The sequence below is a fragment of the Dryobates pubescens genome, chromosome 34 (genome assembly GCF_014839835.1).
Source record: "Dryobates pubescens isolate bDryPub1 chromosome 34, bDryPub1.pri, whole genome shotgun sequence".
NCBI classification, from domain to species: domain Eukaryota; kingdom Metazoa; phylum Chordata; class Aves; order Piciformes; family Picidae; genus Dryobates; species Dryobates pubescens.
The window spans coordinates 4,113,043-4,139,144 of NC_071645.1; the positions used below are offsets into that span (position 1 = coordinate 4,113,043).

The 26,102-nt window shown below is 48.3% G+C and overlaps 1 protein-coding gene across 1 annotated transcript; it reads left to right on the forward strand.

The window, feature by feature from the left end:
- On the forward strand, positions 1-25,698 carry KCNJ5 (potassium inwardly rectifying channel subfamily J member 5). Its single transcript, XM_009906478.2, has 3 exons — positions 1-511; positions 11,498-12,444; positions 24,882-25,698. The coding sequence occupies exons 2-3, from the start codon at positions 11,505-11,507 to the stop codon at positions 25,244-25,246; spliced, it is 1,305 nt and encodes a 434-aa protein (XP_009904780.2). The 5' UTR covers positions 1-511; positions 11,498-11,504; the 3' UTR covers positions 25,247-25,698.
- The last annotated feature ends 404 nt before the right edge of the window (positions 25,699-26,102 follow it).

A 26,102-nucleotide genomic window follows, 5' to 3' on the forward strand; every position in this document is an offset into this window, starting at 1 on the left:
CACATCAGCAGCTCAAACCCCTCCCTGCCGGGCTTCCCTTCCTGCAGCCCTTCCCTTCGCTGCTCATTCCGAGCGGATCATGCTCCCCATCACATGCTCTCCTCTCCCTCCCCTCTCCCTTAGCGCTTTCCAAAGCCTTATCCCACCGGGAATGCAGACGCCGGACAGACAGAAGTAGCCCTGCGGCGGCGGAGGGTGAGGGTTTGTAGCCCATGTGGCAGCTCTGAGAGAGCGAGAGAAATCAGGGTCACCCAGGGCTAGGGAAACCAGGGATACCCAGGGACAGGGCGTGTGCATCCAAACCTCCAGTGCCACATCAATGTTTTCTAACGCCAGGCAGAGGGAAGAACGAAGGGGAGATCCCAAGGACCAGAAGACGACCCCAGCTCTCTGGTGATGGCATGGACCGGGCACTTCTCCAGCAGCTTCTTTACCTACCTCTCAGTCCTGTCACCATCCAGCATCCCCGAAGCACCACGGCACAAGGCTGATGCGGAGCTGCTCTTAGCAAGTAAGTTGCCTGCTTTTGGTTTGTTCTCCCACTTTCTTTTCTTCTCCGGCTGCAAAGGACCAGGAGCCCAAAAAGCAGGAGGACAAGTGGCTGAAGTATTAGGTCAGCTCAACACCAGATTTCTCTCCCCAGCCCAGCCAGGGTGCAAGCTGGAGATGTGCTGTTGTCTAACTTAGCAGCTGCTAGGGAACTCCGTAGGGAGCTGGGGATTTAGATGCTGATCTTGGATAAAGGCACTGTCAGATCTGCTAAAGGTGTTCTGCAGGAAAAGATGCTTGAAATGATCAACTGTTCAGCTACCAGATCAGGGGAGATCACTGGGATATAATGGGCAGGGGGGGACTGAGCAGTGAGCAGCCCTGAATTGCACAGAGCGACTCCATAATCCTCACCTGCAGTCAAAGATTAGACTCTTTTGTAATTAAGATGCTTATTAGTCAGATGGGGGTTTAAAGAGCCCTCACAGTGTAGTCTCCAGACAATGAAGTTGCATCTTCAGGCAGTTTAATGCCCTGGGAATCTCTGGGAGGTTTTATGGCTCTGGGAGGTAGAAACAAGACTGGTTGCTGTTGTTGTTGTTTTTACTATTATTATTATTATTGATAGTGTTAGTGTTACTGTTAGTATTATTACTGTTATTATTATTGTTATTGTTATTATTTTCAATGTCCTGCTGCATCAGTCCAAAAGGTGCCCAGAGTTCTCCCTTTTGAATTAGGCTGGGAATAACATGCTGGCTTTGAGACATCATATCCCTTTTTTGCTTTGGACCTGACAGTTCCAGGAACCAAGTGAGAGCTGGCACAAAGTGTCCCTGTCCCAAGAAACAGAGCCTACCATTGGGCTTTGGGGGCTCTGTCACCCAGCAGGTCCTTCCTCCTTCCCCCTTTTCTATAGACATCTACCTTGGATTTAGAACAGAGGAGCTCAGAGGGAAACCAAAGTGGCTTAGCACACTATTTCTCAGACCAATTCAAGCAACCAGTGTCTTCTGTAGCACGTTGGACTTGATGATCTTTGAGGTCTTTTCCAACTTTATTGATTCTATGATTCTGTCTGAAGTGTGCCTGGCAGCTGGGGGAGTTACTTCACTTCTGGGGTTCAGTTGTCTCCTCCACTGTTCCTATTAAGTTGGAGATAAAGGATCAGGATCGTTTCTGCTTCCCAGGAGAGACAAAATTCTCCATCTCTGGAAGGTTCCAACCCAGTTACTTGAAGACACTGAAAAAGGCAGAGTTTGGGGACAGATATGTTCTGAAACAAATCTCTGGACATTTCTCTATGAGTCACCCACTGGCTGTTCAGTCTGGGGTCAGCAGAGCACCTTGGACACTTGTGATGAGCGTAGGCACTTAACCAGCAGCTTGGTGCTAGGTAGGGCAGTTTGCCTCTCTCTAGCTCATCTTCTCTTGCCTGCACAGTGGCTTCAGCAGCACTGTTGAACATTTTGGGGCAGAAGGAGCCTGTATTGGGTCAGTCCAGCTTTGAACAGCTTGGATGCAAGTTAGAGGATAAGTGTGGAGTGGTATTAACATCCTTCAGTTGTATCTTTGGGTTACCTGGTGATTCCCAGTTGCCATACTGGTGAAATATCCAACCAGTGGAGAACCTTCACCTTCTTGGGGCAGGATTTTCTCCTAGTATTGAGCTTCTGCTTTCCCCAGTATTTGGTGTATGCTGTGGGTGAGCAGCCAGTAGCAGGAGAAACAAGAGTGTCTCCTCCAGACAAAAGTGTCTCTGTCTTTGTTCCATCGTGCTGGATGAAAGAGGAAGGTCAGATTTTCAATGACACCATGAGGTCCCCCTAAAAATAGAGGCTGGGTTAAAGGGACAGAGACAGAGAGTGCACCCAGGCAGAGTCACTTCTCTGGAGGTGGAAGGCTCAAACTGGTTGATTTTCAGGCTTTATCTGTTGGTAAAGAAAACCTAACCTATTCAAGACTGAGAGAACCATCAAGGAGTATAATATTGTGATCAGATCCTTTGCACATGGAGTTTTCATGCCTATCTTCTTTAATTCTATGAAGTATAAGGTCATTAAGTGGAAGGTACATGGATTATACCCTCCCATCCACCTAGGCACAGAAACTGTGGTGCATCACAACCTGAATGGAGGCTGGACTGAGGTAGGCGTTGGTTACTTCTCACAAGGAACTAGCAGTAGGACAAGAGGAAATAGCCTCAGCAGGCACCAGGGCAGGTTTAGGTTGGAGATTAGGAACAATTTCTCTCTTGCAAGAATGGCCAGGCATTGGAACAGGCTGCCCAGGGAGGTGGTGGAGTCCCCATCCCTGGAGGTGTTCAAAACACATGTGGCCATGGCACTCGGGGACATGATTTAGTGGCCAAGGAGGTGTTGGGTTGATGGTTGGACTCAATGATCTTGGAGGTCTTTTCCAGCTGTAATGATTCCATGATTCTATCATGTAGCAGATATCCCTTGTGCTGTGGAACCCCCATGTCCTTCAGTCCCTGTCCTCCAGCAAATCCCTATCCTAGAGCAAATCCCTCTAGCCTGGGCTCATGCTGATGTCTCATGAGGCATTTTCCAATTTTCAGCAATTTTTTCAAGCACTTCCTTGTTCCACAGACCTTAATACATAAATAAATAACATTTCAAAGCATGTGATGCCTGCACTGAACACTGTGAGACATCTGGGAATGGAAGGAGGGGACACGTTTCCACCTCTCAACTGACAATGAAAGGGCTCAGGGATATCAGAGCTGTGATTATCCAGCACTGCTGGGGAGAAGAATAGATTGTGAGATAATTAGCAGATAAAAGTGAAGTGCAAATGTCCAAAAGCTCTGTTTTGTTTCATATTAGCTTCCTACCCAGTGAGATTTTCTTACAAGATGTTTTCTTTTGAAGCCTGAACACCTTCTGGTTTGGGATTTCTCAGCTTAATGAACTCCAAGCAGACAGGAGCCCTCATCAGCCCAGCTCCATAACAAGAACAAAGTCATTCTGCTTCATTAGCAAGTGTCTAGTTAACCATCAGTCACCCTTTGTGGTGTGATACAAGTGAGAGGCATCTTCCTCCTCCAGTGCTGAGTGGGGCTATGCTCTGAACAGCAATTGCTGGGATGAGGGAACTTTGGAAGCACACATTCATTAGTGAAGTGCCACAAGTCTCCCTCTGCCCTAGCTAAACAGCTCTAGGACTCTCAGCCTTTCTTCCTCACAGAGGTGCTCCAGGCCCCTCAGCATCCTCATTGCCTTCCACTGGACTCTCTCCAGCAGTTTCCTGCCTCTCTTGAACTGGGGAGCCCAGAACTGGACACAATACTCCAGGTATGGCCTCCCCAGGGCAGCAGAGAGTGTGAGGAGAACCTCCCTCAGCCTGCTGGCCACACTCTTCTTAATGCACCCTGGGAGACATTTGGCCTTCTTGGCCCCAAGGCCACACTGCTGCCTCATGGACAACCATCAGCACTCCCAGGTCCTTCTTCTGCAGAGCTGCTTCCCAGCAGGTCAGCCCTCACCTGTCCTGGAGCAGGGGATTGTTCCATCTCAGGTTTATTCTCATAATGCACAAACCCATGCACCTCAGGTTGAAAACAAACCCAAGTATTAGTTTTAGACAAGCAATGACAAATTCCTGTCTCCAGGCTCCTTTTAGACCAGTTTAGAGCTCTGCAGAAGAAAATTCAGTCTCCACCTAAACTTGCATTTACTTCAGCAAGATTAGTGATGATTTAAAGTGGAATCATAGTCAGCAAAGGAAAGCAGTTTCTTGCAGACTTTTCTAGTTTCACCTTCATAGAATCATGGAATCAATAAGGTTGGAAAAGACCTCAAAGATCAGCAAGTCCAACCTGGCACCCAACACCTCATGACTAAACCATGGCTCCAAGTGCCACATCCAATCCCCTCTTGAACACCTCCAGGGATGGGGACTCCACCACCTCCCTGGGCAGCACATTCCAATGGCCAACGACTCTTTCTGTGAACAACTTTCTCCTCACCTCCAGCCTAAACTTCCCCTGGTGCAGCTTGAGACTGTGTCCTCTTGTTCTGGAGCTGGTTGCCTGGGAGAAGAGACCAACCCCCACCTGGCTACAACCTCCCTTCAGGGAGTTGTAGAGAGCAAGAAGGTGTCCCTTGAGCCTCCTCTTCTCCAGGCTAAGCAACCCCAGCTCCCTCAGCCTCTCCTCACAGGGCTGTGCTCCAGACCCCTCCCCAGCCTTGTTGCCCTTCTCTGGACACGTTCAAGAGTCTCAATGTCCTTATTAAATTGAGGGGCCCAGAACTGGACACAGGACTCAAGGTATGACATAACCAGTGCTGAGTACAGAGTTCAGCCAATTTCTATCCTGAAGACCTGGAGCTATCAGGAGGTACATCAGTGCTGTCAGGCAGAGCTTGTAGGCAGCTTTGCCAGCCAATGCCTCCTGGAGACACCTAACCCCAGCTTGACTCTTCTTCAGCAAATCTCAGAGTCCTAAATGTCACCCTGTCATCTGGGCAAAAGCTGAGCAGCAGCAAGCCTGATCAAAAAAACCCTCTTTGCAGGGTTGATAATGCACTGACTCACCTCTCCTTTAGCCTCTCCAAAAGGAAAGCAACGTTGTACAAAAGTGACATTTTTATGATCCTGGCCTCCTTTAACCAAAGATGGTAAATTCCAGAGGAACAGGACAGTGCCTGTGACTAAAAGAGGCAGTTTCACCTCATGGATCTCTTGGCTGTGGGCTGTGATTTACAAATGGAAGCCTAAGTCTCCACGAGATGCTTGCATGGAGACCTAGCAGAGATGTTTCTGCTGGATAGCAGTCAGTGGCTGTCTCTTGTACAGTGAAGGAGTCAACCAAATCCTTCTGTAGCCACCATGCTTCATGTAGAGCATCTTCTCATTGCTGCTGAAGTTTCCCACAGAACTTACAATGATAAGGGATTGACAGCAAATTTCCTGGAAGATTCCCATGTCTAGGAGCCCCCAGAGCAGCTTTATCCATGCCATCCATTTTAAAGCTGGGGAACTAAAGCAAATCGAAGCCAAAGATTAATCTGTTTCATTATTTCAATAGCCACATACTGAGGTTGTGCTTTAGGCTGGATGTTAGGAGGAGGTTCTTCATAGAAAGAGAGATTGGCCACTGGAATGTGCTGCCCAGGGAGGTGGTGGAGTCACCATCACTGGAGGTGTTTAGGAAGAACCTGGATGAGGCACTTGGTGCCATGGTTTAGTTGATTAGATGGTGGTGGGTGATAGGTTGGTCTTGATGATCTCAAAGGTCTCTTCCAACTTGGTTAATTCTATTCTATTTATGATGGGAGAGCAGAAGGATCTGGAGGTACTGCAGCATGTCCAGAGAAGGGCCACAAGGATGATCAGAGGGTTGGAGCTCCTCTCTTATGAGGACAGACTGAGAGAGTTGGGGCTCTTCAGTCTGGAGAAGGCTCTGAGGACACCTTATTGTGACCTTCCAGTATCTGAAGGGGGCTACAAGAAAGCTGGGGAGGGACTTTTGAGGGTGTCAGGGAGTGATAGGACTGGGGGGATGGAGCTAAACTAGAAATGGATAGATTCAGATTGGATGTTAGGAAGAAGTTCTGCACTATGAGGGTGGTGAGAGACTGGCACAGGTTGCCCAGGGAGGTGGTGGCAGCTTCATCCCTGGAGGTTTTTGCAGCCAGGCTGGATGTGGATCTAGTGTGAGGGGGGTTGGAACTGGATGGTCATTGAGGTCTCTTCCAAGCCTAACAATTCTATGATTAAACCTTAGGAGAGATCACACTGCCACCAAAGCTGTCAGTAAAGTTCTCATTCAGCAGGAGAGTTCCTGTTTTAATGGACCCTGGTAAGATCTTCTGAAGGTTTCCAGGAAGATCTCCCTTGACCTCTTGCTAAAGATCAATAGCATTAGAGCTTTGGTACTGCCAGTCCCTTGAGTGCTTTTTTCAGCTGCAGCAGGTTCCACCACACACTCATCAATCAGAGTGATATTTCTAAGGGTTTCTGGCTTTGGGGATTGTTTTGGGGTGGGGTGGGGTGTTTCTTTTGCCTTCTGTTCTCTTCTTTTTAATATGTTTCAAGATCTTTGTGGTTTCTTTGAGCCTAAACCACAAAGCCTCCCACTATAAATCAATGTCCTGAAATCGATGGTGCTCTCTCACACAGGGTAAACAAAACTCAGTTTCAAGGATCATTTTAGAATGAAATTAGCTTTGAAACAATCCTTTCTACGCTGACCACATGCGCCACATGCCTGCTTTTACTTTCCTACACAGGCTGCTCACAAACCTTTTACAGAGTCACAGACTGCATTATGTTGGAAGGGACCCTCCAAGGTCATCTGGTCCAATCCTCCTGCAGTCAGCAGGGACACCTCCAACTAGATCAGGCTGCCCAGGGCCACATCAAGGCTGATCTTATTTGTCTCCAGGGATGGTGACTCCACCAGCACCCTGGGTAGCCCGTTGCAGGATTTCTCATTGTGAAGAGCTTCCTCCTGAAAGCCAACCTAAATCTGCCCTTCTCTAGTTTCACAGAATCACCAAGGTTGGAAGAGACCTCAAAGATCAGCAAGTCCAACCTGGCACCACAGACGTCATGGCTAAACCATGGCACCAGGTGCCACGTCCAGTCCCCTCTTGAACAGCTCCAGGGATGGGGACTTCACCACCTCCCTGGGCAGCACATTCCAATGGCTAACAATTCTCTCTGGGAAGAACTTTCTCCTCACCTTGAGCCTAAGCTTCCCCTCAGTTAAAAACTTCTAGTCCAAATGGAGTAATTTCAGATTGATCAGGAGATACACAGAGCAAAAGTAATATTCTAAGAGTGGTCAGGCATTGGAACAGGCTGCCCAGGGTGGTGGTGGAGTCACCCTCCCTGGAGGTGTTCAAAAACACATAGACATGGCACTTAAGGACATGCTTTAGTGTCCATGGTGATGTTGAGTTGATGGTTGGACTTTATCTTAGAGGTCTTCTCCAACCTTAATGATTCTGTAATTCTATGATTCATGCCCCAGCTCCCTGGGCAGCCTGTTCCAATGCCTGGCCACTCCTGCAGGAAAGGAATTGTTCCTAATCTCCAACCTAAACCTCCCCTGGCACAATTTCAGGTCATTTCCTCACATCCTATCACTTGTTACTTGGGAGAAGAGACTAACCTCCACCTGGCTCCAATCTCCTTTCAGGAAGTTGTAGAGAGCAATGAGGTCTTCCTTCAGCCTTCTTTTCCTCTTCTCCAGAACTATTCTCTAGACCCTTCCCCAGCTTTGTCACCCTTCTGTGTACCCAGTCCAGCCCCTCAAGGTATTCTTGGAGTGAGGACCCCCAAACTGAACCCAGTACTCAAGGCTGAGTCCAGGGGGGCAATCACTTCCCTGCTTTTGCTGGCCACACTGTTGATGACCCAAGCCAGGATGCTTTGGTATTTTTGGCCAGCTGGACACACACTGGCTCATCTTCAGTGGTGCCTGAGCATGCACCCCGTGCAGTGAGGATAACAAACCTGATTCCTCCTCACTTAGGATCCCAGCATCATTAATCCCCTGTTATTTACCCCCTTCCTGTGGCTGCACTGGCTCATCCCTGCCCCCAAACCCTTCACAGCAGGCAAACGTGCCAGCAGGAAGCAGCTCTGGGCCGGGGCTGTGGGCAGATGGCTGGACTCCCTGGTGAGCAGAGCCAGCAGGGCTGCTTCCAGCAACAGGCTCTGGCTGCTTCGTTGGAGGAATGATTGATGGTGACTTATACAAGGGCTACAAGTAATTTTTTTGCTGTTAACCAGACTTGGCTAGGGTGGAATGGAAGTGGAAATTTGTTGCATCATTTATTCATCCTGCCTCCCTGCTTCCTCCCCGCCCACCCTTCCGTGCTTTTTAATACCGAAAAGATGAAGCCACTTTGCTCAGTCTTCAAATTGTCTCTCCCAGGATACTCTTAATTGTATCTCTACACCTCTTCTCATTCACAGAGGCGTAAGGAGATTAAAGATAGAGGGAGCAGTAATAGATTTAGTTAGGTTTTAATGGGATTTGCAGAGGACAATGCGGGGAACGAGCGGCACGGAGAATATTGCTGCTCTACCTTTGATGTCCCTAAGGCTTCCTGATTAGTCCTTCACAGAAGGTTTGTCTGTGCCCTGCATCCAGAGCTGAGACTCCTTTTTTTTTTTTTTTTCTCATGGAGCTGGGTTTAAAGGAGCAGATAATCATCCCTGCAAGCAGGATGCTACGTTACAGAAGCGTGGAATCACCAAATCACTTTGCTGGGAAAAGACCTCTGAGATCATCCAGTCCAACCACCAGCCCCACACCACCGTGGCCACTAAACCATGTCCCAAAGTGCCATGGCCACACATCTTGTTAACACCTTCAGAGTTGGTGACTCCACCACCTCCCTGGGCAGCCTGGTCCAGTGCCACTCTTGCAGCAAAGAAATTCTTCCTCATCTCCAACCTAAACATTCCCTGTGCAATTTGAGGCCATTTCCTCTTGTGCTGTCACTAGTGACTAGGTAGAAGAGAGCAAACCCCACCTCACTTCAACCTCCTTTCAGGTAGAATAGAATAGGCTAGGATAGGATAGGATAGGATAGGATAGGATGGAATAGGATAGGATAGGATAGGATAGGATAGGATGGAATAGAATGGAATGGAATAGAATAAACCAGGTTGGAAGAGACCTCTGAGATCATTGAGTCCAACCTATCACCCAACACCATCTAATCAACTAAACCATGGCACCAAGTGCCTCATCCAGTCTCCTTCTAAACACCTCCAATGATGGTGACTCCACCACCTCCCTGGGCAGCACATTCCAATGGCAAATCTCTCTCTCTCTATGAAGAACTTCTGCCTAACATCCAGTCTAAAACTTCCCTGGCCCATCTTGAGACTGTGTCCTCTTGTTCTGGTGCAACCCCAGCTCCCTCAGCCTCTTCTCACAGGGCTGTGCTTCAAACCCCTCCCCAGCTTTGTTGCCCTTCTCTGGACACCTTCCAGCAACTCAGCATCTTTCCTAAACTGAGGGGCCCAGAACTGGACACAGGACTCGAGGTGTGGCCTAACCAGCACTGAGTACAGGAGCACAGTGACCTCCCTGCTCCTGCTGGCAAAACTCATTTCAGGCATCATTTTGGACTAGTTTGTCCCTTGTTAATTGGAGTTTTGTGTGTGGACAGCAGGACCTTCCAGAGCTGCCTGTTCAGGGTGTCTGGAGCACTTGTCTGAGGTCAGCTGAAATGATAGGGGTGGCTGATTGTCGCTGGATAGGGATGGGGAGAGGGTGACGGTCAGAGCAAGCAAGATAAAATGCAAGCAGAGTATAGAGAAAGACAAAAGAGTCCTTTTAGTCCAGCAAGCAACACATATTTGTATCTATCTTGTTAGTGTGGCTGCATGTGATTGGTTAACAGACTCTTCTCAAGATCCTCATGGGTTAGTGGTGGCATTGCTATAGTTACTTGTTAAGCTAGTTCAGGTGGCCTCCTATCTTATCTTGTGGTTTCTCATCTTCCAACACCCAGTCCAAGGGAGTTTCCAGCTTCTCATGGGAACACAGGGATGTTTTCTCACCAGAGCTCTTCAGAAGGTCCGCAGATTGATCACAGTCCCCCACAGCTGATGAGCAGTCAGCCTGGGTGCCTCACACCTTCAGACACCCAACCCGAGTCGTTCATTAAAAGCCTGTCTCACAACTGGAGCCCAGGCTCCCAGAAGAATTTGGGGGAGGGGGGCTGGGTACCTCCAGAAGGGTGACTCAGCACTCCTGAAGTGGGAATCATCCCTGGAGGAGCCTTTCTCTGCTGACTGTAAGGGAAACCTTCATGCATAATTCAGACTTCTGTGGGCTTTAGGTAGACAAGTGGTGCTCAGCAGTTTCTATCCATGCCTAAGCTTTCCCTTGGTGTGCACCCAAAACCTGAGGCATCAAAAGGCTCCAGTCCCTCGTGAAGATACCTCTTGATGTAGCTTTGCTTTCATCCTAGTTGTGATCTCAAGCAGCTTTTTGGGTAGGGGAAAAAAAATATAATGGGAATGGAAAAAAAAGTATTGGGAGTGGAAAAATATAATGGGAATGGGAACAAAAACTAGAAATGGGGAGATTCAGAATGGATGTTAAGAAGAAGTTCTTCCCTGTGAGAGTGGTGAGACTCAGGTTGCCCAGGGAGGTGGTGGAAGCTTCATCCCTGGAGGTTTATAAGGCCAGGCTGGATGGGGCTCTGAGCAACCTGCTGTAGTGTGAGGTGTCCCTGCCCATGGCAGGGGTTTGGAACTGGGTGATCCTTGAGGTCCCTTCCAACCCTGACAATTCTATGATTCTATAATCTGAGGACCACAAAAAAAACCCCCAAAACTCTCCCAAACCCCCAAATAAACAAAACACCAACCAAAACCCAACCAATCAAACCCCACCAAACCCAAAGAAACAAAAATCAAACAAAAAACCCCAACCACCAAACCAAAAAAACCCCAAACACAAACAAACACCAAAAAAAGAATAGAATAGAATAGAATAGAATAGAATAGAATAGAATAGAATAGAATAGAATAGAATAGAATAGAATAGAATTAACCAGGTTGGAAGAGACCTTTGAGATCATCAAGTCCAACCTATCACTCACCACCATCTAATCAACTAAACCATGGCACCAAGTGCCTCATCCAGGCTCTTCCTAAACCATTCTATTCTATTCTAATTCCAGTGATGGTGACTCCACCACCTCCCTGGGCAGCACATCCCAATGGCCAATCTCTCTTTCTGGGAAGAACTTCTTCCTAACATCCATCCTAAACCTCCCCTGGCACAGCTTGAGACTGTGTCCTCTTATTCTGCTGGTTGGTGGTGGAGAAGAGACCAACCCCCACCTCCTCTTCTCCACAACCAAACAAAAAAACCCCAAACCCCCAAAACCAAACCAAAAAACCCACACTAAAACCCTCCACAAAAACCACTGTGGCAAAACTTGCAGCATGGCCTCAGCTCTTTCCCTCCCCTCTTAAACATTCTTCCTCTGTTCCCCCGCAGCCCAGCCATGGCCGGAGATTCTCGGATCTTCATGAACCAGGACATGGACATTGGTGTTGCATCCAGAGAGCCTAAGAAGATACCCAAGCAGGCTCGGGATGATGTCCCCATCGCCACTGACAGAACCAGGCTCATCTCCGCAGAGGGGAAGAAGCCACGGCAGCGCTACATGGAGAAAAGCGGCAAATGCAACGTCCACCACGGCAACGTCCAGGAAACCTACCGGTACCTTAGCGACCTCTTCACCACGCTGGTGGACCTCAAGTGGCGTTTCAACCTCCTTGTCTTCACTATGGTCTACACCATCACCTGGTTGTTTTTTGGGTTCATCTGGTGGCTCATTGCCTACATCCGGGGAGACCTGGACCACCTGGAAGATGAGAACTGGATCCCCTGCGTCGAAAACCTCAGTGGATTTGTTTCTGCCTTTCTGTTTTCTATCGAGACCGAGACGACCATCGGGTACGGCTACAGGGTCATAACGGAGAAGTGCCCGGAGGGCATCGTGCTGCTCCTGATCCAGGCTATCCTGGGCTCCATTGTCAACGCATTCATGGTGGGATGCATGTTTGTCAAGATCAGCCAACCAAAGAAGAGGGCTGAAACCCTCATGTTTTCCAACAACGCCGTGATCTCCATGAGGGATGAGAAGCTCTGCCTCATGTTCCGGGTGGGAGACCTCCGCAATTCCCACATTGTCGAGGCTTCCATTAGAGCCAAACTGATTAAATCCAAACAGACCAAAGAAGGAGAGTTTATCCCCTTGAACCAGACGGATATCAACGTGGGATTTGACACTGGAGACGACAGGTTGTTCCTGGTGTCGCCTCTCATCATCTCGCACGAAATCAACGAGAAGAGCCCCTTCTGGGAGATGTCCCGCACCCAGCTGGAGAAAGAGGAGTTTGAAATCGTGGTCATCCTGGAAGGAATGGTGGAAGCAACAGGTAAGGAGGTGTCACAAAACAGTCTCACAGTCTTGAGGGGAGGGAAAGGGGGGGGGGCGGTGCGGGGAATGGAGTATATCGTGGCATCGAGATTTTGCTGTCCAGAGGAGTTGTGGAGTCTCCTTCCCTGGAGAGATCCCAACCTTGCCTGGACATTGAGATCCCGGGCAACCTTCCATGGATGACCCTGCTTTAGCAGGAACATTGGACTGGATAGGATAGGATAGGATAGGATGGGATGGGATGGAATGGAATAGCATAGCATAGCATAGAATAGAATACAATAGAATAGAAATAGAAATAACCAGGTTGGAAAAGACCTTTGAGATCATCAAGTCCAACCAGCACCATCTAATCAACTAAACCATGGCACCAAGTGCCTCATCCAGTCCCCTCTTAAACACCTCCAGTGATGGTGACTCCGCCACCTCCCTGGGCAGCACATTCCAATGGCCAATCTCTCTTTCTGGGAAAAATTTCTTCCTAACATCCAGCCTAAACCTCCCCTGGTGCAGCTTGAGACTGTGTCCTCTTGTTCTGGTGCTGGTTGCCTTGGAGAAGAGACCAGCCCCCATCTGGCTACAACCTCCTTTCAGGTAGTTGTAGAGAGCAAGAAGGTCTCCCCTGAGCCTCCTCTTCTGCAGTCTAAGCAAACCCAGCTCCCTCAGCCTCTCCTCATAGAGCTGTGCTCCATACTCCTCGTAGGTTCTTTCCAGTGTCTTTGGGTTCTGGGGTTCTGGGGTGGGTTCTCTCTGAAACACTAGCAAGGGGGTTCAGCTTGATAGGAGTGTGCAGTGCTGTCAGCACCCTGCCACACAGATTCTGTCCCTTGCTTACCTTTAATGTTGTCCCCTTCTTGAGATTTGTCCTTACTGATCTCCAAACAACCAGATGTAAAAGGAAACAGTCTTTCAAATTCCCTCCTCTCAGATCTTTGATCTTCAGGATAGCTCTCTGGAGAGTTAATTCACTTTCCCAGAATGCCTTTTAGTCATTAGGTGAGAAGCAAGAGGTGACTTTTCCAGAGGGAGCTGATGGAAACGATGTGTGGATTGCACTGTACCTGGGCTGGTGCACTGTATGGCCAAAGAGGGATTCATTTGGCATTAGCAGGCAAATCTTTCTCAGCAGAGGATTGTAGGGATGTGGCAAAAGAAGGAGTGGGTGGAAAAGACTATCAAAGGCAAAGACTTGCAGTGGAAGCTCATTGTGTAGCCTAATCATTTAGTAGATACTAGAACCTCCTGAGAGTGAAATGCAGTCCCCTGTTTGTCCAAAGCCTCTTTGCTCATCACACAGTGACACCATCAGACTCTGTTTGCACAGTGACAGCGCTGCCTTCCTCTCCTGAAAGCTCAACCTCTGCTGGCTCTGTCTGAGAGGAAGTCATTATCAATAACAACCTCCAAATTAAAAGCATGGCATCAGAATAACATCACTTTACAAATGGGCTCCTCTCCCAGAGGGATTGTCCAGGCCAGCATGTAATGACATGAGGGAGCATACATCTGTGGAAATGAATTATTCTGGTCTCTGAAGGCAGGCTTTGAAATCCCCAAATTGAAGCTGGAAGAGGCAGTTTGCACTGAGCTGGGAGCAGAGCAGAGCAGAGCTCAGCTGATGGCGTTGTCTGATTCAGAGGCTGGGCTGGTTTTATCAATGACATATGGTCACTGGTGGGGGTGATATTTTGCCACAGTGAGAGCTGCTTGCACTGTTTGTGCTTTCCTGCTTTGTCCTCACACTTTGTAATGTTGATAAAGCAGCTTGGGGGATATTAATCCCTGCTTCCAGGCCTTCAAATTCACTCCAAGCAAATGCGTTAGGTTCTTTATTTCCTATCGTACTGCTCAAGCCCCATCTGCTTCCAGGAGAGGTGTCATTTGCTTCCAGGAGAGGTGTCATTTGCTTCCAGCATGGCTTCTATTAAATCATGACATTGATAGAAGGGAGAGGGTAGTGAAAAATGCAGCAGAGCATTTGTTCCCTTAGTAACCCCCGTGAAAAATTGGGAACCACCATCACAGAGCTCAGAGGTACAACTGGGGAGCTCTAAGCCTGAGAAGGGCAGATTTAGGTTGGAGATTAGGAAGAAACTCTTTACAGTGAGGGTGATGAGACACTGGAACAGGTTGCCCAGGGAGGTCCTGGATGCACCCTCCCTGGTGGTGTTCAAGGCTAGGTTGGATGAGGTCTTGAGCAACCTGGGCTGGTGGGAGGTGTCCCTCCTCATGGCAGGGGGGTTGGAACTGGATGATCTTTAAGGTAACTTCCAAACCAAACCATTCTACAAACCTCTGAAAATTCAGCCCAGCCATTTGATAACCACCTCCAGCAGCTTTAACCAACCACACACGCACCACAAAGGCAATGGCTTGCCTCCTCTCAAGCAAATAACTCTTCTCTCTGACATTTAAATTCAATTCTGACCCGGTAGCAGGCAAAGATGGTCAATAGTTTCAAACAAAAGGCATAGAACAAATTTCAGAGAGTCACCAAAACCCTTCACATCATTGATTTTTAAACCCATGGTCGTGCTTTGAAGGGGACTTGAATTTCCTAAAGGCTTCAAGCCATTGGTTTTAAACCTTTGTTTGTGTCTTCAAGCTGACTTGAATTTCCTGAAGCACTCCTTCAGCTTGCTGTTGTTTTTCTTTTGTTGACAAAGGAAATGTTGTGGTTTTGGGTTTTTTGAGTTGAATTTTTAACAGGATAAATAACAACAACAGCACCACCACACCAGAAGCCTCCCAGCCAGCCTGAAATGTGATGTTTTGCTTTTGCTGCAAACAGAAAACAAACACTGCATTATTCCAGTGAGAGATCTCCAGCGACCCACAGCTGCTGCACAACTCACCCACGAAGCCAGCTGCAGCAGGCAGCCCTGGCAGGGGTCTTAACCAATTGATGTTTCAGAGTGGTTGAGGCACTCTCTTGGTTCCATGAGAGGTTAACAAAGGGCAAAAGGAGACAAAGTTTCTGATCAGATTTGCTGTATCTGTCCTGCAGACTTCATTCCACATCTACAGTGTCCAGTATGGTCATGCTCTGGGATGATGAACGTATCCAGAGAAGGGCAATGAGGCTGGGGAGAGGTCTGGAGCACAGCCCTGTGAGGAGAGGCTGAGGGAGCTGGGGTTGCTTAGCCTGCAGAAGAGGAGGCTCAGGGGAGACCTTCTTGCTCTCTCCAACTCCCTGAAGGAAGGTTGTAGCCAGGTGGGGGCAAGCAGCACCAGAACAAGAGGACACAGTCTCAAGCTGCACCAGGAGAAGTTTAGACTGGAGGTGAGGAGAAAGTTCTTCCCAGAGAGAGTTGTTAGCCATTGGAATGTGCTGCCCAGGGAGGTGGTGGAGTCCCCATCCCTGGAGGTGTTCAAGAGTGGACTGGATGTGGCACTTGGTGCCATGGTTTAGTAGTCATGAGGTGCTGGGTGACAGGTTGGACTTGCTGATCTTTGAGGTCTTTTCCAACCTTATTGATTCCATGTTTCTATGATTGTTTTGGTCCTTGCTGCTTTTCCTTACCTCTTTTCCCCAGCACCATTAAATAAGCCACAAGAGAGAGTCCAGATGCTCAATTATCCCTGTCACTAAATGGAGCTTTAATAAACTCTTAGGGAAAAGAGTTTATCCAATATATTTTCCTGGCTTAGAGTCGGTGTGATGAAAAGTGGCTTAACGATTAGAAGTAATTTAGCTCCTCCTGTCCTTGCAAGAGGGTAGGCAAAGAGCAGCTTTTCTACACCTCCACTTAGCCACCTCTATGTAGTAAAAATTCCAGGCCCAAAAGAAACAGCCACAGCATCAGATATCCTGAATTAAACACAGAATCAATAAGGTTGGATAAGACCTCAAGGATCATCAAGTCCAACCAGGCACCCGACACCTCATGACTACTAAACCATGGGACCAAGTGCCACATCCAAGCCCCTCTTGAACACCTCCAGGGATGGTGACCCAATCACCTTCCTGGGCAGCACATTTCAATGGCTAACAACTCTCTCTGGGAAGAACTTTGAGCACCTTGAGCCTAAACTTCACCTGGTGCAGTTTGAGACTGAGTCCTCTTGCTCTGGTGCTGGTTGCCTGGGAGAAGAGACCAACCCTCTCCTGGCTACAACCTCCTTTCAGGTAGTTGTAGAGAGCAAGAAGGTCTCCCCTGAGCCTCCTCTTCTCCAGGCTAAACAACCCCAGCTCCCTCAGCATTTTGTCCTGTGCAAGAAGGACCTGGCAGAACTGTTACAGAAGCTGCTTATGTAATAATAGGGAGGAGAGAGAGAGGTCTCCATTCATTCTTTCCATGAGCTGAATTGTCCTCCAGAGGTGGATGTTGGCAGGCTGGCCATCTGAAGTGTCTCTGCAGACATGATAAATACCATTGTGAGAGGCCTGGAGTTATGTGATGTAAGCTTGGGGCTGAGGCTCTCTCTGACAGAGACATCAAGATCTTTAAATCATAAGGTCCTTACCTTTTCCTCTCTCCATTCCCAGAGCTGAGGAGCTTTCTCAGGCCTGGAGAGCACTCAGATAAATTAAAATCTGATTGCATAAAAATCAAAGTGAATCAATCCCAGACATGTCCTCCCCTGAAGGAGACAAGCACAAATAATTGGAGGACCATGCTTCTACCTTCCAATATTCCTTTCTGAGCTGGAGGAATATTGACTTTTGGGGGGGGTGTTACACTGTTCTTTGGCCTAATTAACACAGAGGGACTAATAGATTTTCTAACTCTCCAATTGCTGATGCTAATCTAAAGGCTTGTATTGCTTCATGAGAGTGGTAGAACTTCACATTTACAGAGCTGCTCCTTGTCACCCTAACTCACATCAGTCTGTCACTACACCTCAGAGCCTACCAGACCTTTCTCTGTGCTCTTGCAGTGTGTTTGGAGCTGAGGGTGTCTCAGGCAGCTTTAGTGCATGCAATAGGAGGAGGAAAGCCATACCCTGCCTCCAACAGGGTATGAAAGCAAGGACAGGGCTGTGGAATCCCATCCAGCAATGTCTGTGCTGGAGCTGCAGAGCCAGCCCAGCAAATATGGCAAACACACAGGCAGCAGCCACATGACATTTCACCAGCAGATAATCACAGAGCTCGGTGGCATTTCAATGAGGAGAGTTAATTTTAGGCTGATGAAAAATGTTGTCTTGAGAGCCCCAGGGGTTGAGATGTCTCTACCCACCGAGAGAAGTTCAGCCCATGGAGCAGCGCTGAAATATTCAACTCTGCTGCTGCTGAGATCAGCCTGGGGCAATTTCTCAGGTTGCTTTAGGGGCCCCTTGCCCTCTCCCTCTAAGCTGCTGGTTATGATGGTCCATTTGAGGATGATACACATCCTCCAACAGCTGGAGAGAGGCTGCTGGTTCATCTCTGGGCAGGCAAAGAGATGCAAATGCAGCTAGATTTGGTTTGTGATAACAAAGTTTGATTGCAACCAGTGACCTGAGGGTGTCTACAACTACCTGAAGGGAGGTTGTAGCCAGGTGGGGGTTGGTCTCTTCTCCCAGGCAACCACCAACAGAACAAGAGGACACAGTCTCAAGCTGTGCCAGGGGAGGTTCAGGCTGGATGTTAGGAAGAAATTTTTCCCAGAAAGAGAGATTGGCCATTGGAATGTGCTGCCCAGGGAGGTGGTGGAGTCATCATCACTGGAGGTGTTTAAGAGGGGACTGGATGAGGCACTTGGTGCCATGGTTTAGTTGATTAGATGGTGCTGGGTGATAGGTTGGACTCGATGATCTCAAAGGTCTTTTCCAACCTGGTTAATTCTAAGTAAATTCTAAGTAAATTCTAAGTAAATATTCCATGTACAAGACCTGGAAACCGAGGGGCATCCCCACCTCCAGCAGCAGAAGCTCTGCTCCAGTTGCATAATCAGTGGTATTGAAGCAGTGAAACCTTCTGCAATGTGCAGCTCCCTGTGAGCACGCTGCAGAAATCCCAAGCTCCTCACCCGGGGAGCCATCAAACAACTGCTTTTTGTCAGGATGTGTTAACATCCCTTTGTCTTTGATAAGGTGGAAAGCTGCTTGATCCCAGCTGGGTTTGATGACAGAAAAGTGCCTTGTTAGTGGGGTTCCCCTGACATCAGTCCTCCTCTCTGCTTTTGAATGTAATGAAACCCTTGGTTTAATACCCAGAGCAGCATATTCTGTACCTTTCCATCTGCTGGAGGCCGGGAGGAAGTTTAGGTCACCATCTCTGGCTGCTTTAAACAGGAATCACAGAATCCCAGAATCACCAAGGCTGGAAGAGACCTCAAAGATCATCAAGTCCAACCTGTCACCACAGACCTCATGACTAAACCATGGCACCAAGTGCCACATCCAATCCCCTCTTGGGACCTCCAGGGATGATGACTCCAGGAAGCTGGGGTCAGAGTGGCTGGAGAGTGGACAGGCAGAGAGGGACCTGGGGGTAGTGGTCAATGGTAGGCTGAACATGAGCCTGCAGTGTGCCCAGGTGGCCAAGAGGGCCAATGGCATCCTGGCCTGCATCAGGAACAGTGTGGCCAGCAGAAGCAGGGAGGTCATTCTGCCCTGTGCTCAGCACTGGTTAGGCCACACCTGGAGTCCTGTGTCCAGTTCTGGGCTCCTCAGTTTATGAAAGATGTTGAGCTGCTGAAAGGTGTCCAGAGAAGGGCAACAAAGCTGGGGAGGGGTTTGGAACACAGCCCTGTGAGGAGAGGCTGAGGGAGCTGAGGTTGTTTAGCCTGGAGAAGAGGAGGCTCAGGGGAGACCTTCTTGCTCTCTCCAACTCCCTGAAGGGAGGTTGTAGCCAGGTGGGGGTTGGTCTCTTCTCCCAGGCAACCAGCACTAGAACAAGAGAACACAGTCTCAAGCTGTGCCGGGGAAGTTTAGGCTGGATGTTAGGAAGAAATTCTTTATAGAAAGAGAGATTGGCCATTGGAATGTGCTGCCCAGGGAGGTGGTGGAGTCACCATCACTGGAGGTGTTTAGGAGGAGACTTGATAGGGTGCTTGGTGCCATGGTTTTATTTGATCAGATGGTGTTGGGTGATAGGTTGGACTCGATGATCTCAAAGGTCTCTTCCAACCTGGTTTATTCTATTCTATTCTATTCTATTATTCTATTCTATTCTATTCTATTCTATTCTATTCTATTCTATTCTATTCTATTCTATTCTATTCTATTCTATTCTATTCCATTCTATTCCATTCTGTTATATTCCATTCTGTTCTACTCTATTCTAAACTCTGATATTGATCTGTGGAGTAGTGATTCCAGATGCCAGCCCCCCCAAAAAACAACTGCTTAGGATTTTCCTGTAGTGAAATTATCATTAAAACCCTCCCCAGTCTTTAATAGAGAGCTGGAAACCAGGAGACAGTCCTCTGGCCTCCAGTTTTTGAAAGAGCCTGAAACTGGTTCCAGCTTTGTTGAAAAATTGCTGCATCTGCTTCTAGCTTTGTGCAAAATTGGGGTTTGGGGTGGTTGGGGGCGGGGGTTGTTGTTTTGGTTTGTGGTTTGGGTTTGGGGTTGTTTTTTTCTGTCCCTGGTTTCACTGAAATGTGAGGCTTGTCTGCAGCTGAAAGCCAAGCTGCTGACTGAGGAGCTGAGAAAGATGTAGCCAACACTTGAAAGCTGAAGATTTCACATTTCACTTCACATTTTCCACACACAACTGACAGATTGTACAAATTTACATTGAGCAGACTTTTCTCTTCTTCTTCTATGTGGTTTTTTGGTTTTTTTTCCAAGCCAGATTGTTTAGGAGAAAATTCAACTGGTAATGGTCTCAGGAGCTGGAAAACACGATAGACTTGATACAGGGAAATCTTTATGGCTTTATTTTTCACCCAGGCTGACAGAGGGGAACCAAGGATATGCTTTTGGCATGAAGCTTATTTAAATGAGGTGCCCAAGTCATCAAATACCACTTTTTATTACTACAGAGAATCATTACTATCAAACTATTACTCTTACAGAGTCATTAAGGTTGGCAAAGCCCTCTGAGACAGCTTAGAGCTTCAGATGCTCTCGAGTGTTAGTCTGCTGCTGTACAAGGAGAAGCTTCCCTGGTCAAGCATTGGGACAGGCTGTCCAGGGAGGTGGGGGAGTAACCATCCCCGGAGGTGCTCCCAAAATGTGCAGACATGGCACTGTGGGCCATGATTTAATGGCCATGGTGCTCAGTGATCTTAGAAGGCTTTCCCAAACAAAACAATGCTGTTATTCTGCACTCGTTGCTCCAACCAGCGACCCAACAACACCATGCACATTAAACCATGGCCCACAGTGCCATGTCTGCACAGTTCTGGAGCACCTCCAGGGATGGGGACTCCCCCCACCTCCCTGGGCAGCCTGTTTCAATGCCTGACCACTCTTGCAGCAAAGAAATTGTTCCTAATATGCAACCTAAACCTGCCCTGGGGGAACTTGAGGCCATTTCCTTTCTTTCTATCACTTGTTCCTTGGGAGAAGAGACCAACACTCCAACCTCCTATCAGGGAGATGTAGAGAACAACCAAACATTTCAACCCAAAACATGCAGCAATGGCTACTTTAAGAAAAGGTCTGTTTCAGGCCCATAAATACTGTGGTTATTTTTGCAAGAGAGAAGTTTGCAAGCCCCACTGCAAGCTGAAACTGAGGAGACATTGCAAGCCCATAGGGCAGGTTGTGTGCAAGGGTTGGTGGCTGCAGAGACATAGAATCATAGAGTCATAGAATCATAGAGTCACAGAATCATAGAGTCATAGAACCAGAGTCATAGAGTCATAGAATCATAGAGTCATAGAGTCAGAGTCATAGAATCATAGAGTCAGAGCCATAGAATCATAGAGTCATAGGGTCATAGAATCATAGAATCAATAAGGTTGGAAAAGAATCATAGAATCATAGGATCAATAAGGTTGGAAAAGACCTCAGAGATCATCAAGTCCAACCTGTCACCCAACACCTCATGACTAACTAAACCATGGCTTCAAGTGCCACATCCAGTCCCTCTTTGAACACCTATGTCCTGGCAACAACAGCAAAGTTTATTGCTCCACACCTCTCCTGTCATCTCTCTTTTTTTTCTCTTTTGTAGCTCCAGAGGCAATAATTAGCTGGGGACATTAGAGATGCATTAATTAACCAGGCTGGAGAGCACAGGGCAGCCTGCAAAGCAGGCACTTAATGGAATTCGAAGCAGAGACAATGCTGGTTCTTCACTGGATAATGTGGGAGCTGCCAAGTGGCCTGTCCCCACGCAATTAAAGCACCACTGCACGTGTGCTAACAGGGAGATTCAAAGGGGATTAGGGAGCAATTACAAGTTGCATGGCTGTGCTGGCTCCAGGTACCCCTGGGGTTACAGAAAGCAGCTATGGCAGGATGCTGGCTGTGTGGAGTGTTTGGCTGCTAAAAGCTTTGTGTTGTTACTCCCTTAACTGAGTACTGGCAGCAAGAGATAACTAGGATGGTGTCTGTGTGGTTTAGGATGCAACTAGGATGGTGTCTTTGGGGTTCAGAACATAACCAGTATGGTGTCTCTGGGATTCAGGACATTACTGAGATGGTGTCTTTGGGGTTCAGAACATAACTAGGATGGTTTCTCTGGAGTTCAGGGCATAAGACCTCACCTGGAGAACTGTGTCCACCTCTGAAGCCCTCAACACAGGAAGGTTGGAAAAGACCTTCAAGATCAACAAGTTCAACCTGTCACCTAACACCATCTAATCAACTAAACCATGGCACCAAGTGCCTCATCTAGGCTCTTCCTAAACACCTCCAGTGACTCTATCACCTCCCTGGGCAGCACATTCCAATGGTCAGTCTCTCTTTCTGGGAAGAATTTCTTCCTATCAGCCAGCCTGAACCTCCCCTGGCACAGCTTGAGTCTGTGTCCTCTTGTTCTGGTGCTGCTTGCCTGGGAGAAGAAACCAATCCCCACCTGGCTACAACCTCTCTTCAGGTAGTTGTAGACAGCAATAAGGTCTCCCCTGAGCCTCCTCTTCTCCAGGTTAAACAACCCCAGCTCCCTCAGCCTCTCCTCACAGGGCTGTGCTCCAGATCCCTCCCCAGCTTTGTTGCCCTTCTCTGGACACCTTCCAGCAAGTCAACATCTTTCCTAAACTGAGGGCCCCAGAACTGGACACAAATAAATCAGAAATAAAAGTAAATCACCCAGGAACACACCTAGGTGGGTTTGGAATCTCTCTGGAGAAGGAGACTCCACAGCCTCTCTGGGCAGCCTGCTCCAGTGTTCAAGGCTTGGAGGAGGCACTTGGAGGTCTGTCATTCCTAGAGCAAAACCATCTCTGTCTTCACCTTGAGGTTTGAGGAGCCCAGGAGAGCTGATGCTGCACATGATAGTGTCACCATCATCAGGAGTGGGCTCCACACTGGCTTTTACCAGCACACGCTGACAGCTTCCTGAAGAGATCCTGTAGCCCAGCAGAGCTTCTCCCAAAGGCAAAACCCACTTGGGATGATTTTTCTTCTTCTCTCTATTTTTTTTTTTATCATAGCAGGCTTTGCACATCCCAGTTCCTTCCTGGCCAGGAAGCAGGCACACTGGAACACTATGACTAACTGTACTTGTTGTTCCTGCCCAGAAGCAAATACTCCTGCAGCTCTTCTTGGTGGGGGGAAAAAGAAAGGGAAAATAAAATTGGCTTTTCAATCTGTGATGCAAAGCTGGAAATTTCTTGGTGTTTCCTGTGTCTCCACACACCACCACTCCCCCCTCCTCCCCTCCTTTCTAACACCTCAAGAACCAAAGCAGCCTAATAAACTCCTGCTGGAGAGCTTTAAACTAAGGAAAGCAATAAGAGACAAGCGAAGCTTTCCAGAGGGCTTGCTTCTGTGGGTGTCTTTTCATGGGCTGTAGCAATTAGGAGAACAAAACAGTCATCTGTGCACAAAAGTCACTGCTTTTTTCCTGCAGGAAAGGAGTTTTCTGGTTCCTCTGAGCTCACATGGGGAGAAGATATCTGACCCTGGTATTTTCCCCCCCTATGCATTGCTTTGGATCTTTCTTTCTGTACTTTGGGCTGTAGGAGTTAGACTTGGAAGCACTGGTGAGGAAGTGAATCAAGTGCATGTTTTGGATGTGTTCAAGTCTGGTCTATCCCTCATCCTGCAAGAGAGATCAGAGAGGGGACTTTGTGAGGTCAGGTTTTCCAGATTTCACTGTCCTTGGTTCCATAATTAGGACAAACAGAAGACAAAGTCAACCTTGACACTGGCAAATGATTCCAAGAGAGCTTGGTTGCAGTTATGCCAATGCTGAATACTCATCCCTGTTCTGCAAAGCTTCTCTTGGAACTTCAAGCCACCTCTGCTCCTTGGGGCTGAGAAGCAGCTTGGCAAGCACCAGCTTCTATTTTCCGCTGTCCATCCAATCCACAAACCCATGGAATTCAACCTGCTTGTGGTCTTGACTCACTGGTGGTGTGGATTTTGGTTCTACCAACCCAATGCAGTTGGGTGGAACCCTCCCAGAGGTGTTCAAAAAGCCAGTCTGGTGTATAAATGAAGGGCCACAAGGATGATTAGAGGGCTGGAGCACCTCTTCTATGAGGACAGACTGAGGGAGTTGGAGCTGTTGGAGAAGGCTCCAAGGAGACCTTATTGTGGCTTTCCAGTATCTGAAAGGGGCTACAAGAAAGCTGGGGAGGGACTGTTTAGGGTGTCAGGGAGTGATAGAACTGGGGGGAATGGAGCAAAAATCGAAATGGGTGGATTCAGATTGGATGTTAGGAAGAAGTTCTTCCCCATGAAGGTGGTGAGAGCCTGGCACAGGTTGCCCAGGGAGGTGGTGGAAGCCTCATCCCTGGAGGTTTTTAAGGCCAGGCTGATTTAAGGTTGCTCTGAGCAACCTGCTGTAGTGTGAGGTGTCCCTGGCCATGGCAGGGGGGTTGGAACTGGCTGATCCTTGAGGTCCCTTCCAAGCCTGACAATTCTATGATTCCATGAAATCATAAGAGTGGTAAGATCCACTCATAAGAGCCCTCTCCACTTCGGTGTCTTAGCTCCAGCGCAGGATGCTGATCTGCTGGTGGTGAAGAGGGATGGGGTCAGATGCAACGTGAGTGGAGGGCAGTGGTTGCTTAGGAGCTGGGTGGCTGAAGGTTTGAGGCACGTTGGCAGGGTTGGAGGCTGTTCTGGCACACTTCACCAGGTGTGTTTTTAGTATCACCCACAAGCCACACCTCAGCAGAGCAATGTGAGGACACAGAGAAGCTGCTTAGCGGTAGCAGGCTTCAGAGCCACGTGCAGAAGGTTCAGGCAAGAGTCTGAAGGTGCAGTGGTGCTCAGCTGTTTCATGGGGGAGGCTTTTGTGAGGCTTGCTAAGGGAAGACCTTTTGTGTGTCCCAGAGCACTCGGGTACGGCGCTGACACGAAAGTGCTTTTAAGCGGGGCAGGCGCTCGGGTGAGCACGTAAGGAAGCTCTGCATTTACCATCCCTCTCTTTCCACCCAGGGATGACTTGCCAGGCTCGCAGCTCCTACATGGACACCGAGGTGCTGTGGGGACATCGCTTCACTCCCGTCCTCACCCTGGAGAAGGATTTCTATGAGGTTGACTACAACAGCTTCCACAGCACCTACGAGACCAACACCCCGGTGTGCTGCGCCAAGGAGCTGGCCGAGTCCCGCCGGGAGGGACAGCTCCTCGGCCACCTCTCCAGTGCCACCCTCCTGAGCGGAGGCAGAGAAGCAGAGCCAGCGAAAGAGGAGGAAGAAGAAGAGGAAGAAGAGGAAGAGGAGGAGGAAGACAAGGAGCCAGCAGGACTGAATGGAGCCAATGGGACAGCAGGAGAGGTGAAAGAAGATATACCTGTCTAAGAGATGAACTGCTGGATGGATACCCACCTGCACTGGGAGACTGTGGCCTGGCAAGCTGGGCCCTGACTGGGAGCCAGAGAGCTGAGATTGATGTCCAGATCTCTGCTGCCTGCTGCTTGACCCTGGCGAGCCACTGCAGAGCACTGTGCCTCAGTTTCCCTCCCCTTTCTCTCTGTACAGTGAGGTTCTGAGCTTTGCACTCGTTTGTGAAGCATCTGGATCTCCATGGACAAGGTTCACCAAACACCATCACTGTTCAAAGTTGAAATTCCCACCACGGGTTGTTGCAAAAGATGTTCATTGGGTGTCCAGAACTCTTCTCCCTTGAGAAAGGGTATTTACAAAGTCCAGAATGTCCCATATCAGTATGAAGAATGTGGTTTCATACCTTCACTTTCTTTGTGAGTCAATGTATTGTAGACCTTGTTACTGCTAAATTAAAAGAAGAGGAAAAAAAACAACCCCAAACCCAAACCTCTCTGGTATCCAGTGGAGTGTTTTGCCTTCGTGAGTTTTAGGAAGAGATTTTAGCCTTTTCTCTCCAGGATCACAGTTGTGATTTATTTCCTGGGAAATATATATATGCTATGTGGAGGTGTTTAGGAAGAGACTGGATGGGGTGCTTGGTGCCATGGTTTAGTTGATTAGATGGTGTTGGGTGATAGGTTGGACTCAATGGTCTCAAAGGTCTCTTCCAACCTGGTCAATTCAATTCAATTCAATTCAACTTTATCCTATCCTATCCTATCCTATCCTATCCTATCCTATCCTATCCTATCCTATCCTATCCTATCCAATCCTATCCTACTCTATTCTATTCTACTCTACTCTATTAATAGGACAACTTTCCCTGCAA